This window comes from Vigna unguiculata, chromosome 8, assembly GCF_004118075.2.
Source record: "Vigna unguiculata cultivar IT97K-499-35 chromosome 8, ASM411807v1, whole genome shotgun sequence".
Taxonomy (NCBI): Eukaryota; Viridiplantae; Streptophyta; class Magnoliopsida; order Fabales; family Fabaceae; genus Vigna; species Vigna unguiculata.
Genome location: NC_040286.1, coordinates 33,542,929 through 33,561,252, shown reverse-complemented (window position 1 = coordinate 33,561,252; position 18,324 = coordinate 33,542,929). Strand labels below are relative to the sequence as shown.

Genomic DNA, 18,324 nt, shown 5'->3' with positions numbered 1-18,324 from the left:
CAGTAAAACTCTTTTCATAAATCTAATAAGTAATATCAAAGCTTCTCCCCAATAAAACTTCCTCTATAAACCTAAAAAAATAAAAAAAATAAAAAAAAAAAAATATATATATATATATATATATATATATATACTATTTCTTTAATTTCTAAACAATATTGAAACTCTTAAGATTTTTAATCGATAAAATTAAGAAATTTTTTATCTTTTAACTTCAAGTACGTTGAGATATCCTTTGCTTTAAAATTTAAAATTTATGTATAATAATTTTCTGTTTAAAAAATTGTCTCAAATAATTGAAGAAAAAAAAATATTTAAATCGTTTTTAATTTTAGTTTTTAAGTTATATAAGATTATTGGATGCACCGTTATCATATATATTTAAAAAGATAAAAAAAAAACGAATATATTGATCATTGAGGAAAAAAAAAAAAGATGCGTTTAAGAGGAAAAATGTTCAAACTTTAAACGTTGTACTTTTGGGGTTGTGATAAAGACAAGTTCTAACAACTTGTGCCAGTAAAAAATACTGGATAATTTCTCCCATTCTCATGTCTAAGAGACAGCTAGTAACGAAGACAATATCTCCATTGTATAATTGTGTAGAACTATCTTAAGATAAAAAAACAAAAAGTATTATTTTGTTAAAAACATTTATGTTTATAACATTATTAGTTAAACTTGTAGATAATTAATGATATAAGAAGTAACAAACTAATATAAAAATAACAAATCTTTTTAGTGATTGACTTCCATCAAATTAATAATAACAAAATAACAAAAGAAAAATACAATGTAATAAATCTCTATGCATAGTAATAGAAAAATTAATGTTATTAACTTGGTTTAGATTAGTCAAATTTATGAATAACAAATTTAATATTTGAGTCTATTAAAGAGTGAACTTGAAGTCTAAGTCAATCACACAAAATAACTAGTAAGATGAGATTTATACTCTTATATATACTCTAAATTTAATTTATCTCTAGTCAACGTAAAATTTTTAACACACCTCTGTATTACATTAATTTATGGTTCAACAATAATTCGATAACAGATAAAATAATATATCCAACAAATAACAAATCTCGCTAAAATAGATACTCACCGTGATACCTTATGACATGTTAATATCAAATTTGTGTTGTATTCAATAAAACAAATTTTTAAGTACTTTATTTATTCTATATATGAACCGATCCGGTTAATCTAAATTTATTGATAATTTATAGTTTTTTTCAATTTGTCATTTGAGACAAAAATGGTAATTCAACTGGTCCCGTGAATTTTCAATAAAACAAAATAAATAATAGAGAACCTGGTTTAAATAATGGTATCATAGTTTAATAAATTGGAGAGAGAGAATGGTAGGTTGCCGCTCACAAGCTTTTGACCGAGTCAAGCTAGGGCCCTTCATTCATATACACCTCACATCTTATTTATTCTTGTCTACACATCTTCATTTAAAGTGGAAAAACTATTGCGTCTCAAACTTAGAATTTAATAATTAAATTAAGATTTGATTAAATTAAATTAAAGTCCTAATTAAATTTCATGTATCAAATATATTCATATATTTTTAATTGATTTCTTACTTAAAAAAATTGTTGAGTATTTAGAAGTGTCTTTTATTTTTGTTTAAGTATTCTTTTATTTGATTTTTATTGTAAGGATGGTATAACTCTTACTTTTATCTTTTCGTATCCAATTGTTATGAATAGTAAGTAACTGTGAGTTAAAAGTCTCACATTGGATAGAAAAGATAAAATTAAATACTATATAAGATTAAAGACATGTAACAACATTGTCTTAAGATTTTGGGTTAAAGTGGTGTCAAATGATTTATATATGTGACTAATGTCATATAATCATATGGAACCACAATCTCTCAATAACTATAAACATAACTCATATATAACCAAAACATATGAAAGAATATATAATCCAACACCAATTCACAAATTAGTTTTTTTTTCCTCTCCAATCTCATTTAACTTATGAATCAATTTGTCCGTTTCCTTTTCAAGAATGAATTGATTGACGGGTTAAAATATATTAAAAAGAAAAATAAGTGAATTAATTAACGGGTTTGAGACAAAAAATAATATCAAACTAGAGAGTATTTAGACAGAAATAAAAAAAAAGTAAATAAAATGATTGTTTTTTAACAAACATTGAATTAAAAATACTCTAGATACTTAAAACTAACCAATGAATTAAATTTAAAAAGTAAGTACGAACTCATTAAGATGATAATTAAACCACATTGAACCATTGATGTGGGAATAGGAAATAAATAAGATTAAAGTAGGTGAAGCCACATTTCAAAACACAAGATGCAATATTCTATATTTTCATGAAAAAAAAAGGGGGTTTAGGGTGTTTTTCAACGACAGAGAAAGAGAACAAATGTGGTGGTGGGCACAGGTTTTAACAGCAAAATTCAAAGATTTTGTATTAGTAAAGTGTGAGAAACTAAATTTGATGAACTAAACCAAACAAACAAGAAAACCGGAGAAAGACTACATCATAGTTATTGCAAATTATAAGGTGTTCTAGACAATATAGAATGCATGAAATATATACATGCTTTCTATAACTTGTTTGAGTTGTAACAATGTGTAGATGATGTTTATATATATATATATATATATATATATATATATATATATATATATATATATATATATATATATATATATATATATATATATATATATATATTCGAGTATTTCAAATGTGCTCCTATTCAATATTTTTTTTTACGGATAAAAAATATTAAACAATTTAAAGATATTTTTTACTATTCGAATGAGTAAAAATACAATTCTTTTAATTTTTTGTAACATGCTTTTATGAATTTTTAATTTCTCATTACCCATAGAATATTAAAATTAAGGCTTAAAAATAATATGAAAAAGTATAAATTTCACAAGAAAAAAAATCTTACATATATATTTCGATTTGAAAATGAAGTAAAATGAATTTAATTGTGGTACAAAAATCATTTAAGTTATGAATTTTTTCCAAAAAAAAATAATAATCTAATATCAAAATTCATAACAAAATTACAATAGAACCAATCTTAAAAGCTTAATATTTCATGAAATGCAGAAATAACATAAGAAATATAAAAGAATGGAGGACAAGACTTGATCACGTCCACAAAGGCTCTTAAACTCCGAACTTTTCTTTCTGTTTCTCCCAAATCTTTTTATATAGAACTCGGATCATACTTTTCTGACTTTTTTATTGCTGTAATCTATTCATTCTCCCAACTAGTTAACATATTTGATCAGTTTTTAAAATATTTGATAGATATTTTCTATTGATAGTTTCATATACAATTAAATTAATCATTTTATGAAATATCTAATAAATTATCAACAAATGAATTTCGTCCAATTTTCAATTTAACTCTTGCAACAAGTAATCCAAATTTGAAAAAAAAATACAAAATATCAAAATTTACGTTTTAGCCCCTATTTAATATCAATAAATCATAAACAAATGAATGTAAGAGATCATGACACTATTTTTAATTAAAAATCTCAGTAGTATAAATTTGCAGGTTATTTTATTAATATATTTATGATTTTATTCATCTTTTTAGTTCACGTATACTATCAATTCATCTTAAATTTTGAACAAATCAATCTTGTACAGGATTCAAGAATTTAAAGTTATCTTAGATATTTGATTTAAGATTAGGCATGGAGTGAAAGATGATAAAATGGGGAAGATAAATGTCACCTCAAACTCAAAGTGATGGTGTGGTGGGAGAGTGAGGAAAGGGATGGAAGATGATAATGCATCCATCCTACACCAATTTCTCACGCAGACCCCACTTCTTTAATGCGCGTCCTTTTCCCTTCAAACAAACAACGGACCATTGGCTCTGGAAAAACCTACCTTCCACGCCAACCGTCCGATCAAGATCAACCTCCCTAACCCTCACGCACTACTTTTGCGTTGCGTTACTACTGTTACACCCACTTCCTTCTCCTTCTCCTTCTTCTCCACTTTACTTCATGAATAGGTCATCTCATACCCATAACGAGAAATGAGTTTAATTCATAAAATCAACAATAAATAAGTTAAATTTATATAAGAAATACTCATTAACTTCAATATAAAATTTTAAAATAATAGCTTTACATGTGTTGTTTCTTATATAGTATTCCACTTTATGCTTAGATTCTCTTCGAGCACTGGAACCAGATTTTTGAACTTTTACCAAACGAAGAAGAGATGACCAAAATTTGGATGAACATCAAGATACTCATTTATATGTGTGTTTCAGGGGCACAAATTTATGTTCACTGTATCATCAAGAGGAACATCAACTTAAAATATCATATTGTTTTTATCGCATGACCGTGAAAATCGTTATCATTCTGTAGTTTTTTCTAGCATGGACAAAACTTAGATACACGTGTGTATCTTCAAGTTGAGTAACCTATTTTAATAGTTTGTGTTAATTACGATTTTATGATTCAACGGAAATATAGTGAAATATATATATATAGAACTAATTTGAATTGGCGAAAGCAATAAACTATTTAAAAACTAAGAGCAGTTCATTGCAGGAGTGCTTATTAGCATATATACAACGCAGTCGCTGCTTCTGATTGATCAGAATTCAGAAGAGTTGTTGCAACAAAAGAGAGGGAACAGAAGATCATAATATATAAGGGATTTGAATGAAATCATCGACCATTTCGTGTCTGGTCAATGGCGGAGATTGAGAGGAAGAAGAGTTGTGGCAGAAGTTGTCACTGAAATCGTTGCAAGAGAAATATTCAGGGAAAGGTGGCAAACTAACATGGGAATTGAAGGTGGTGGTGGCGGCGGCGGAAGGAGTGGTGGTGGTGGCGGCGGCAGCATAACGAGCAAGACGATCCTTAGCAATGGCAAGGTCGTGTTGAAGCTCCACCATCTTCCTCTGAAGAAGAGCTATGGCACCAATACATCCATAAATGGGGTCTCTGAGCCTGGCTTCGGCTTCATAAGCGAGAGAATTGACCGTGTCCTCTCTCTGCTCCTCGGGAACTTCGATGAGGATCTTGCTCACATTGCTGGCTCCGAAAACCTTGTGCACCTTGGCAAATTTCTTGCACTCATCAGAGCGAAAGTAAGGTGCAAATATACAATTGGGTATGCATCTTCGCTTCAAGAACTTGCAGGCTGCACAAGAGGAACTCGAACGTGGCTCGTAACCCTTCATGCCTCTCAAAATAATGCTTCAACACTTTACTACAATGTTTGTTCTTATAAGTGTATGGTTTTCTCTATAGGTATTATGCAGAATTGGTATTTAAGGCAAAGCATGTTACCATGGTCATTGGCTCAGCTAGGTCGCAGGTTAGGGACTTGCATGGGCCAGTGTTGTTCTTTTAATGCATTTTTTTATTTTAATTTTTTTTGCATCCATTCAAATTGGGAGTGCAAAAGTAGGTCCAAATAATTGATTCATGTGGACAATGGGTGGTATGAGTTGGTAGTTTTCAAGTTAGATATGATAGTTCATGAATAAAGATGAGGATATTTTGATTGATTGAAGAAAAGAAATATTCTCAATAAAAGCAAAATTATCCCTTGGCAGTGAGAGGTATGTATGGTATGGTCATTAGAAAGAAAGCAATGAGATCGAATTGAGTACTTTAAATGTAGTTGGAATCTTCAGTACAACATAGTGGAGCCAAAATTAAAGCCAGTGAAATGTTGTTTTTATGCTTTCTATATCATTAGATATTTCGTTTTTTCCGTTATTTTTACTCCCTTATCGACCTCACTATAACTGTTACATCCCGTAACTATAGATTATTATTTCTTAATCACGTCATTAAAATTTCAAACCAAATATTTTATTTCCAAAACTCCAAAACAAGAAATACAAGGTATCAGCTTTATCTTTAATAATTACCAAATTTAGCTTGAAGTAATGTTTTTACGGTTAATAATAAAATATTGATTTGTTTAGGATAAAAGAAAAAAAGTAAAAGTTGGTGGAGTGTTATTGGATTGCGTTTTTGCAAGCGTGGGCAAAGCTGACTTTAATGTTATTGGATTATTATTGATTAGAAGGAATAAATAATGTGTGGAGTGTTTGGGATTTTATAGAGAGAAAAAATAAAAAGAGTGAAGAAAAGATGAAAGAATGAATAGTTTTGGGAATAAAGATGTTGGAAGGGTAAACGGAGTCGTAAACGTGGTATAAGCACTTTGTATGATTGCAGATGACTGTGGGGGTGCAACTGTAAAGATTTGCTATCTCATTATGGAATCTAATATAATAATTGCAGATTGCATTGTTAGGTGGACTCATCATAGCCCCACCTTTGTACCGACTTGCATCACACTTTCAAATTATTATTATAAATCTATTTTCTTATAGTAAATATAAAATATTACTTTAGGTTTCACTCTATTAAATAATAATATTATGCATACGTTTTTTTTTTTCTAAGTTTTAAAATATTTTTTTACGATAAAATTGTAATCAAATTCTGAATTTTAAAAATGCATAATTCGTGTCATTGAAATCAAAACATTGATGTATCATGTGAAAATGAAAATAAAATTTTAAGATAATATCGTTATCTAGAGGAAGTAAAATTTTAGCTCGGAGAATTACGTCTTATATAACTTTTTACAACATTGTTAGATTAATTATCGCATTTTAAAATTTACGAGATATTATTCATTTTAGAGTATGAAGTTTCATTGTTATTTTATCCTTAAAAGGTGTCTTGAGAAGTGAAAGAAAAAACAAATATTTAAATTGCGTTTGACCTTGACTCCTAGACATCCTGGACAAAACTATTGGGTAAACTGAAACACATTATTTTTTTAAAATTTGACCCCAAATCTAATGCGAGAACACAAAATATAGTAATCATTCGCTTAAATCTGCGTTTTAATCTTGAGAATTTGATGCAGACTTAATTGGGATACAAACTTATGAAATTTAAAGAGTCATATTATAATATAAAATATTAGGGGTTATATAATTACAATATATAATATTATGAGTTGAAAATTTGTAGTGATTGTGAAGATATGAGATATATAAGATATATTATAGATATAAGAGGTATGTTACCAAAAAAACTTGTTATTTTATTTTTTTCATATTCTCTATATATAACAAAATGTAATAAAATATAAAGTCAAATGACTTTACATGATTTTTTAAAAAAATAAAATTATAAAATTATTGATTTGAGAATTTTCTCTTTCTAAATGAAAATTTAGATGAGATGTAAATTTAAATGAATACAAACTTAGATGAATGTTTTTTGTTGTTTCATATTTTTAATAATCAAAATAATTAACAATTTAAATATATTTTTTCTTTCAACTCTCATGGACTTTCTCTTTCTCTTTTTATCATTATTGAAGTTAGATTTTATCCTTTTTTATCATTATTGAAAATAGATTTTATCAAAGATTGACACCACTAACAACTCTAATTTATTTAAATTAAAGTTTTAGGATAAGTGATTTTCTTAACTTAAAACTCAAATAATGCAAATATTTAACTATTAAGCATGTAGATAAACAAATAAAATAATAGAAAGTAACATCATTTGAAATGTGAAAAAGGTACAAATATGATAATAAAAAAAAAACTAAAATTATTTTCTGACTAAAAAGAGATCATTCAATCAAAAGTTGAATGAGAATCCAATATTTTTTTTTTCTGATTTAATTTCTTTGATCTTCTTTGTAGACTAGAGTTAGGTATGTTGAAGTTTTGTAGACTAGAGTTAGGCACATTGAGGCTTTTTGAGACAAATTGTCTTTTGAATACATTTTCAATTATGATCTCTTAATTGGTGTAACACTAACTTCCACTCTATAACCATAATTCCACGTACATATGTTATTAAAGTAAACATGATAAATAATCAGATTTTAAATCACACTGTACCATTATTTTCTAAAATAAAAATTGACTCAAACAACTTCAAAAAAAATGTTACCACATAACTTATGAAGTCATATTACTTTTTCGTAAGTTTTAATCTAATCGTGGGTTCTTATACACGATCTAAATTTCTTTAAATTTTTATTTGCATTTCATTTTCATACCTTATTAAATTAATTTAATTATTATAATTACATATGAATAAAATATTTTAATAAATATAAGAAAAATTATTGAATATATGCATACAAATGTAATAACATCCAAACAATGATCTTATCACGCCTACAGATTTTAAGAATAAAAAGTAAATTCAGTTTAATAGTAAAAAATATATAACAGTAAAATGTTTATCACATTTAAAATTCATTTTCATCATTCTTTTGTCCAAAACATTGCCAAATATATTCCTCCAACACGCATGGCGTCTTTTTGTGCAATTATTTATCACAAAGATGCAAGACTATTAGAAATATTGATGAATAATATGTTCTTCCTTTCATTATCATATTTAGAATTATTATTATATGTTTGTTTTTTTATCTTCAACAATCATATTGTGGTTGAAGCATTTGAAAAGGTTGCTCCACATAATTTTTTTCTACTAAAAATTCTCATATTACATGAAAATTTTTTACAAATTTGTTAAAAAAATTTATAATAAAAGACTTTTTCCTGTTGTTTCTTCTAAAAAATTTATTTGGCAGGTAATTCCTTCGTAGGTAATTATTAACTACAAAATTATAAAATTCGCAAATATTTTTTACAAAATTTGTTACGAAAAGTATTTTATACAAAATATTTTGCAAAATAATTAGCAACAATTTCCTGCAATTTTTTTTTCATAATAAAATTTATAAGTATTTCTTAAAAAAATCAAAACAAAATTAACAAAAAATATGAATTTTTTTAATAATATTTGTCACATTGGAATCCTTTTCAAAAACCTAAGTCATGTTCCATAACTAGTGTTTCATGTACCGAATTTTATGCAAAGGACATTACACAAGATCTTGCCTTAAGAAATTACTAGTTTATGTAACAAAAACTTTCTTATTATTATAATTTTATACCAATTAGTTTGGTAACAAGCAGTTTTATAATAACTAGTTTCATGATCACCAATTTAGTGATAAATAATTTCATAATAAATATAAAACAATAGTATAATGAAAATATAATTTGAACCTATCGATAAAGAAACAATTAAAATAACATTAATTATTTAAGATGTGATCTTTATGAGATTTCGTTCATGACAATCATATACATTTTACTAAAGTTTGATATTTTTTTTCTAGTATTTTGTTACAATATTTTTATTTATTTATTTGACAATATCATACAATTTGCTTATGGTAGAATATGTATTTGGAACTTTTGGTCGGTTATTTACTTTTGTTACTTATTGTGTAATTTGCTCCATAGTTATATTATTGGATTATAACATTCACAATCAATTAGTGTATCTATGTTAAAAGTGTTAAATAGATTTGAAATTTAGAAGTCTTTGTTCTCTTTTTTTCCTTCACAAAGACTCCATTCATGACAACCATATACATCCTACTAAAATTTAATTTCTTTCTTACATCAACTAGTTATTTCGTTGCAAATATTCTTGTTTTCACTTCTTTGATCATATGCTACAAGAAAATAATAGAATTAATGACGGTAAAAATTCGTCATTAATACCCAAATTTTGTCAATTAAAACAAAAACTTTTGACAAAAAAGTGACATCATTCGTCATTAAAATGTTTGTCTGTAAATTTTTTGATGGCTAAGAGAAATATGACTATCGATAGTTATTGACAATTAGGAAAAACCTGTTTATTGTTAATAACGACAATCATATCCATGAATAATTACAACTTCTTCTTCTTCACGACTTTTATCGATGGATTTAACATATTATTATTCATCATCAACCCACACAAAAAAGTTATTTATTTATTTATTTTTAAGTATTCAAATATCTAAAAAAAAAAAGTTAAGCAACCCAGGGAATAATAATCACATTAAAATAAATAACCAATGTCTTCATCAAGCTCACCACCAATATATGATGAATTGTTTCCAAGAAAGTGTCCATATATTCCAAGTAAACATGACTAATATTACACATTTTTAGTCATGCTATTCAATAAAATATAAAAAAAAAACTACACATTTTGGTCATGCTAATTTAGAAAAATTTGTTTATAAAACGGTTGTTTGAGTAATTTACTATCAATATTATAGTTAAATATTAAAGTATTAACATATATAACTTGACAATCAAATTAACTAAACATTTAAACTATTCAAATATTATTGAACAACATTTTAGTATTTAAAAATATGAAATTATGACACTATATAATTAGGAATAGTAAATAATTATTTAAAAAAATTGTAAAAAAATGTTTGTGGGTTTAGTGGGTCAACCCACCTTCAACCCGGCTCGAACCCGTTTAACTCGTGCCTTAAGTGAGCCGGGTTGAGTTTAATCAATTTTTGAAAAAACTGAATTTTTCTCAACCCAATCCGGCTTAAACCCGTAGTGTGTCAAACTGACTTACAGGTTGAAATCCATTTAACATCTCTAAAAAAAAAATCATCAAAGAGCTTCAATCATAATAAATAGGTCCTTTGATATTCAATCTTTCTCACATTACCATTTTTTTTACCCTTCGATGTTTGTACACCTTCACTTTTATGAATTATTTTTTTTATACTTAAGCATAGAATCTAATCTAACAAATCATTTTTATCTTTTAAAAACTCTGTTGACCGGTTCAACAAGCTCCAACACTGATTCTTATAAGAATCGACCTTTACAAATAATATTATTAATGCTGCGAAAATTGATTCTTTGACTTTTTCTTTGACTTCTTTATTGCAACTCATTTTAATAATAAAAGTATTATATTTAATTAATTTTATAATAAACATAAATAAAAATTGAAAATAAAATAGTAATATTTATGATTGTTAAATGAAAATATAAAAGAATGATAGTGTCAAATTATCATCATCCTTAATGCTTCATGGGATTTTCATCAACGAGGGCTATACATTGGGTTCGGCCTCTTCAAATGTGGAATTGCTTTTTCCACCTTTATATTTGCTCCTCACACCTTCCAACTACAATCTAATGATGAAAACTATTTTTAAATATTCTTACACTTTTAGAAAAGAACTTTCAGAGTGTGTCAAAAATGCCCTATTTTATACACGTTTTAAAGTTTAAAAGCTAATTTGGTTATTGTAGTGATTGTAGAAGTGCGGATGGAAATTATATAGGCTCAGAAAGAAAATTTCTATATTTTAATGCCAAGCCCAAAGTCCTTGTATTACTTTAAAGAAAATATGAAAGGAGCATGCTTTTTGCAACTTTTTTCCTGAATGTGGATTAGCTATATTGGTTACTGCGGTGTTTATGCAGGTGCAGATGGAGTTCTGTTGCTAGGCCCATCTGTCAATTTATTTTTACTTTCCATATTCTTAAATCTGTAAAATAATTTTAAAAAGAAATTTACAGAATATAGAAATATATTAAATAAACGGGTACAAAAGAAAAATGGATTTTGTCTTTTCTTTTGTTTGCATGAAATTAAAGTGTGGGTGTGTAGGGTTAGGCTTAGGCTTAGGCCTGGGCTTTAGGTTTAGGATTAGGGTTAAGATTAGGGTTAAGGATTTGTAGAAGGATAAAATGAGTGGTTGGACATAGAGGACACAAATTTTTAGGAGTGAACATGAGTTTGAACTCTTATATTGGATGAAAATGAGTAACATGATTAGTAAAAGTAGAATGGGTTAGGTTTAGGGTTCGTGGTAAAAATAAATAGGATAAATATGTAAGTAGAAGGGTAGGATCAGGGTTAAAGTTTAGTTAAAGGATAAAATGAGTGGTTTGATCTAGAAAGACACAAATTGTTTGGGTTGAACTTTTTTTTAAGTTCCATATCGTGTGAAAATAAGTAAATATGACTATTATGTATGTTGAAGGATTATAGTTAAGGTTCAAGGTAAAAGTGAATATAATGAATATATGAGTATAAAGAGTTAGTACTAGGGTTTAGGGTAAAAAAAAACGAGTAAGGTTTAAGGCTAGGGGGTTCAAGGTTGAGGGGAGGGGGTTACGAATTTAGGGTAGTAAGATGGAAAATATATAAGTGAAAGGACTCCTATATCGAGTAAAAATGAGTAAGAATATTAGTATATAACAAAAAATGACTTAAAATTCTCTTGGAGAGATTGTTAGAATTTATTGAGTTTGAAGTCCCACATTAGGTAAAAGAAAATGAGTAAGATGACTATTATCTAAGTAGAAAGACCCAAAAACCTATTTAGGAGTAGATTGGTATGATTAAATGTGAATTTGAAGCCCTACATCCACTATAAAAAGTTCTTTTAGTTTAGCATACACTTATTATCCAAAATTTGGATGATTATTAAATGCTCGTCATCTTTTATCTAATAGAAGAAGATTATTTAACTAAAGAGTTACATATATTTTTGTCCCTTAACTTTTGGTGAAAATTGAAATTAGTTTCTCTTAGAAATTTGGATCAATTTAGTTTTTCATATTTAGAAATGCGTAGATTTAGTTCTATTAACCAAATGTTTTTAAGTTTATTTGACGTTTCAAATGCATTTATAAGCTAATATTGAAGTAGAAATGTGTCAAACAGTATAAACAACTCAAATATTATCATGAAACGTGTTTGAAACGTGTTTGAAACATCAAATAAACTTAGTAAAATTTGGTTAAAAGGATTAAATTCACATATTTCTAAAGTTAGGGGACTAAATTTAGCCAAAGTTTCGAAGAGGGACTAATATCAATTTTCACTAAAAGTTAAGGGACCAAAAATATATTTTACCCTTTAATTAAACTCAATTTTAAAATTTCATGCAAAAGAAAACACTCGGAATAGTTTTAAAACGTATAAAATAGGAAGGTTTTGATACACTCTGAAAACTATTTTCTAAAAGTGTAAGAATTGTTAAAAATAATTTTCATTATTAGATTGTAATTTGAAGGTGCGAGAAGAAAATATAGAGGTGGAGAAAGCATTTGAACATTTGAAGAGGCTGAACCCAATGTATAGCCCACGTTGGATGAAAATGCCATAAAGCATTAATACTAATAATATCCTAGCCAACCCCACTCTATCTTATTGGATACTCATTCATATCTACTTCATTTCATCATTCATGGCCGAAAAACCAAGATTGTTTTGTAATGGCGAGTTCAAGTTATTCTTTATGGTTCCCTGAAAAGATGGCGATTAATCAGCACAAGTTTCTTAGTAGGTTGGCCTTTGGGTTCGTCACCCATGTCCAAGTCAAAGAGATTCTTGTAATGGAACATCTAACCTACAAATACTGTCAACAGTTTTCAATCCCGTGCTTGCTGAAAACGATGCAAAGAAGAAATTTGGGCATTTGAGGAATAAACTACGAGATCCATATCATTCTTAAATGAAGGGAAAGAGCCAATTCTGGTGCTGAATCATTACTTTATTAACACAGCAACTCAACATGGGTCAACACAGTGACATCTCAAAAGATTGTAGCATGTTATTTAAATGCTTAAAAATGAAATTAGGTAGCGTTGGAGTGTCCGAGAAAGAAGTAAAATTGCAGATATGCCATGAATAATAATACATAACACAGAGTGCTTTTGGTTACAGATTAGCGTAAGAAAGTCAAAAATTGAAGTAGATGATAGAGGTGTGAGATACGTAATGGTTATAGGTAAAAGGTGAAGAAGCATAATAAGAATGAGAGAATAAGCATAGTAGAAGTGAAGAAGTGATGAGTCAGAGGTGAGAGGAACGCATGAAAAGGTGGTAATTGTCAACGGCGGAAGTGGGGACAGCGACCATGACCTTCACACTAACACACTCATCATCTCTCACCGGCAAGAACAAACAGTACCTATCGCAGCACACGGGTCCCACGTGCCAAGCCTTTCCCAAACCCACGTCAATATTCTCCAACCCTAGCCTCGACCACTGCGACACTATCAACACCCCAACCGGGTCGGGGCACCCTTTCCTCTCCCACACCCACTCCATCACCTCCCTCACGTGCTCCTTCCCCACCCTCTCCTTCGCCCGCTTCACCAAACCCGACCCGAACCCCACCCCTTTCTCCTCCAACTCCCTCGCACTCGTCTCCGCACACCCCAAAACAAACGCGTTCCCGTAATACCCCTCCGGCAAACCAGGCTTCAGACGGTTCCGCACGTTTATACTGAACACCAGCTTCAGTTTCTGGTTCCCCGGAAATCCTATCGCTCTCGCCCAGCTTCTCCACACGTGCGCCGCCAGTACCTCGAACGATGTGTACCGCGCCGCCTCGCCGGCTTCGCTCGTGCACCGCGCCACCCGCTTTAGCTCGTTCAGCCGCGTCTTGTCGAACGTAATCGATGTTGGTTTTAGCCCGGTCGATACCTTGTTCATGAAGTCGCATAGGTCCGGGACTCGGCTAAACTCGGGATGATGAGCCGAGTCCACCCGCGTCTGCTCCCCGCGCGGTGGTTTCAGAAGGTGACGCTCCCAAACCGGTTTCTGTATGCGCATGTAACTCGTCTCGCGTCTCTCGTTGGCTAACTCGGCGAAGTGGTTGAGAAACTCCGCGCTGCCGATGCCGTCGCAGAGGCAGTGGTTGATCCCGACGGCTACAGCGGCGGCGCCGTCGACGAGCCAGGTGAGCTGAACCACCAGCGGCGGAGAGCCCTTGAGCACGTCTGCCACGTGGAGCGACAACAACGGCCTCCATTGCGTAACTGTTTTAGGCGCTTTTTCAAAGTCGTTGGCCCTGTAACGGGCAGCGAAGGCCTCTATGAACACCGCGCCTTGGGCCGCACACACCACCTCCAGGCCCGGGCCTTCGGGCCGGGGCCTGACCCTGCCCGCGAAGGGATAGTAGGGAACGAGGGCTCTGGCTAATGCCGATTTTAGACGGGCCGCGGTGTTAGGTTGGTCCAGCCCAGGGCAAGGCTTGTAGACTAACAGATACTCTATGGTGAAACGAAGGAAGAGTTGCGAATCCAGCGCTGATAGAGCGAGCACGCACCTTGGTGTGGGCTCAGAAGGTGTAATCACCGATGCTTCTTTTACACGCACTGAAGTTCCCATTTTTGTTCTCTGGTTAGTTTCTTGGGCTGAGAATTTTGCAACTTTTGCTACTTTTGCAACTTTTGCAACTTGGGGTTTGGGAAGAGAAGCTTAAAATGGTGTAGTTGGGGTGCATATACTCAAGAGATGCCTGATTTAGAACAAACAGGTAGCGTGCGAGTGTTTGCTTCATACATACATATGAAGCAACAAATGGATGATATTTATAAGTCACAAGAACATGTGAGTTGCTCGTGGGTTCTTGAGCTGAGATGCTTATTCTCATGCAGTTTTATTACTGAAGTAATTGACGTGATAACAGTAATTGTGGTTTTAAAAATGGTTGAAACATGTGTAGTAATTAATAAAATTTACTAAAATTCTTAAATTCTATGTGGGGGCCCAAGTGTAGTATGGTTGTGGAATCAGAGATTTGGGGGGAAGAGTAGTGTTGTGAAGCATTTATTTAGGAAGTTGATTTTGGGGTGCCAAGATTCTCTGGGCATCTTTACGGAAGAAAATGAATATGAAAAAACAAATGCAGTACACTGTAGAACAGATGTGCCCGTTTGCAATTTTTGTCTTTTGGGTTGGATTGATAGCTATTACTCCCTCCATCTCAATCACCCACAAGCACAATTATTTTTCAGACTTTTGTTTATTACATTGTAGGGTGCTAGATTAGAGTAAAAAATATTTGCTTTACACAGAGAAAAAAAGTTGTGTATTTTTGTGGTGTTTGTGAAGTGTGAAATTGTGATGAGGTTGACGTGAGTCGTGGCTTCACCGGCCTTTCTGTCATTCTGTCCAGTTTGTGTCCCCATAATAGGGTAGCTATACCTGCCAGAAATTTCATGAACCAAAATATTAAAATGCAATAGGTGAAAAGCACTCTCTCGAAGAGGATAGCCATGGATAAAAGTTAAGTTTAAAAATATTAGGTTTGGTTAGGCATGCATATATGTGGCATACATGTTATTGATCAAGTCATAATCGTAAAATTTTATTTTGGTGCACTTTTTAATAAAAAGATACAATTTTTACTCTTTGTTTATAAAATGTGATAGAACTTCAACCCAGTATAATGTTTTTACCTACTGTTGCATATATTTCTATCGCTAACCCCGAAGTCGGACAAATTATAGTTGCATGGATCCACATAATGGAGAACAACTTAGAGAGTGGGGTCTTCGATGGTTTTTGTCTTTATCTCTTCTGAGAATATGTATTTTTTATTACCTTCTTTCGTTTGAGATATTCCAACGATTCAAATATGGTTAGATATCACAGAAGCTTGGAGAAGAGATTCTGTGCAAACATTTTTTTTTTCTTCAAGAGGGCCCGAGAAAATCACTAACCATTTTATATACTTGGGCGAAATCAAGTATCTTCATAAAAAAATGTATTTAGAAGAACTTTCTAGCACAAAATTTAGTAAAATAACTTTGTAATTACCTAAATATGAAAGTAATTAAGAGTAATTATGTTGTAAAACAGTTTTACTTCACGTAAAATTTTGAAATTATGTTAATACCGTTATGAAAAAAAAATCATGTAAAGATTGAACATTTACATGAAAAAAGTGAAATACTTTAAGTATCTAAAAAATACAAACTTATTCGCTAGAGTTAAATTAAATTTAAAATTCATTAACATTTTTACTAACTATATAATTAAGTATATAAATAAATTTGCTATTCCAATATGGTATTGTTTATATGAAATTGTCCGTGTTGTGTTGGAGTCTAAATCACGGTTTTATTCGTACAATATACATCATAAAATAAAAAAATGTATTTAAATTAATTTTGACTTAAACGATGTGATTAGATTTATTGGAATAACTCTGGTTAAGAAAGTTTTCATTCTTATATATTATGTCAATGTTCTCAGATTATTAGTGCACCGTTCAGATAATGATCGACCTCAACATACTCATTTCGATTCTGACTCAATAATAAAACGACGAGTTTCATTCAATATTTGTCATGGGCCGAGGTGACGAGTAAAGAACTCAAGCAAGATTTGGGTCGAGCAAGATTTTGACCGAACAGGATTTGGACTAGGCAGGATTTGGACCGAGCAGGATCTGGGTTGAACAAGGAATTTGAGCATGATTTGGGCCAAGTAAGATTTTGGGTTGAGCAGGATTTTGGCCGAGTAGAATATGGGCCGAGTTTCTCGACAGAGAGTTAGGATAGGGTTACTGAATATTTTTTATAACCAGAAGATTCCCTACTTTGGGGGGAGTGGAGATCATGTATGACTTTTCTTTTTTTTATAAATAAAACACTCATCTCTCTTTCCAGGGAAGAATTATTTTGGCTTTAATGTTTTTAAGTTTACTTAGGTCGAGAAAGTTTTCCTTACATTTTGTCTTAAGTGAGAAGAGAAATCACCTGTAGACTTGGTGAGCAGAGAAAAAAATATATTCCTGGTTTTGTTTCTCAAAGATACCAGACCAGAACAATTAAGGTGAATTTTATTTTTCGGTTTACAATTAAAAACTTCTCTCCTTAAATCATATATAATGAAGAAGAAAAATATATTTAAAATTTTAGATAATAATTATAAAATTTTATAATTATTAATCTTATCTCACAAAATCGACTATAAAATAAAGTTTTTATCTCATCTATATATTATTAAATTATTATTTTTTTAATGCACGTAGAACCTCCGATAATAATAATAAAAAAATGAAAGAAGGTTGGACTTTTGACATTAGCATGCATGAGGTTGAGAAGGACAGAAGAAGCAGAGTGATACCTCAGTCAAATCCAGAACGTTGGTATGACCGGCCAATTAATTCCCGCGCAGATTCTCTCTTCTACCATCGTCTCCTTCTTCCACACAAGACAAATTTATTGGCAGTGAAGAGATTGAGACGCATATGGTTCTTAATTAACGCAATAGTACACTATCATACTATACAGAAAGTAAAAATAATGTCTATGAACAGTACAATTTTCTTATTAATATTATTTCTTATTTATGAATAAAGCATATATATAGGACCTACCCTCCCCCCACTTGGATCCAATTTCAGATTAAGATCATCTCCCTGAAACCTTTAAACTAAAAGTGTTTTTGGTATTCAAAAAATAAACCATAGGGCTTATCAAAATCTTGTTGGCATTGGTTCGTGATGGATGTGCATGAGAAAAAAAAATGGTAAATTTCTTGCACTCTTTTTCTGATTCCTTCTTGCTTTGGCTACCTTTTTTTGGTCCTGTTTGCTGCATGCCCATCACATCTTTTCACAAAAGTAAGATTTATG

General features: G+C 30.6%; 2 protein-coding genes across 2 annotated transcripts; both read right to left on the bottom strand.

The window, feature by feature from the left end:
* Positions 1-4,541: 4,541 nt before the first annotated feature.
* LOC114193966 (LOB domain-containing protein 21-like) lies at positions 4,542-5,508 on the bottom strand. Its single transcript, XM_028083978.1, has one exon. It carries the CDS (start codon positions 5,225-5,227, stop codon positions 4,682-4,684), a length of 546 nt encoding a protein of 181 aa, XP_027939779.1. The 5' UTR covers positions 5,228-5,508; the 3' UTR covers positions 4,542-4,681.
* An 8,032-nt stretch (positions 5,509-13,540) lies between these two features.
* On the bottom strand, positions 13,541-15,653 carry LOC114193297 (taxadien-5-alpha-ol O-acetyltransferase). Its single transcript, XM_028083029.1, has one exon. It carries the CDS (start codon positions 15,063-15,065, stop codon positions 13,743-13,745), a length of 1,323 nt encoding a protein of 440 aa, XP_027938830.1. The 5' UTR covers positions 15,066-15,653; the 3' UTR covers positions 13,541-13,742.
* Between the last annotated feature and the right edge of the window lie 2,671 nt (positions 15,654-18,324).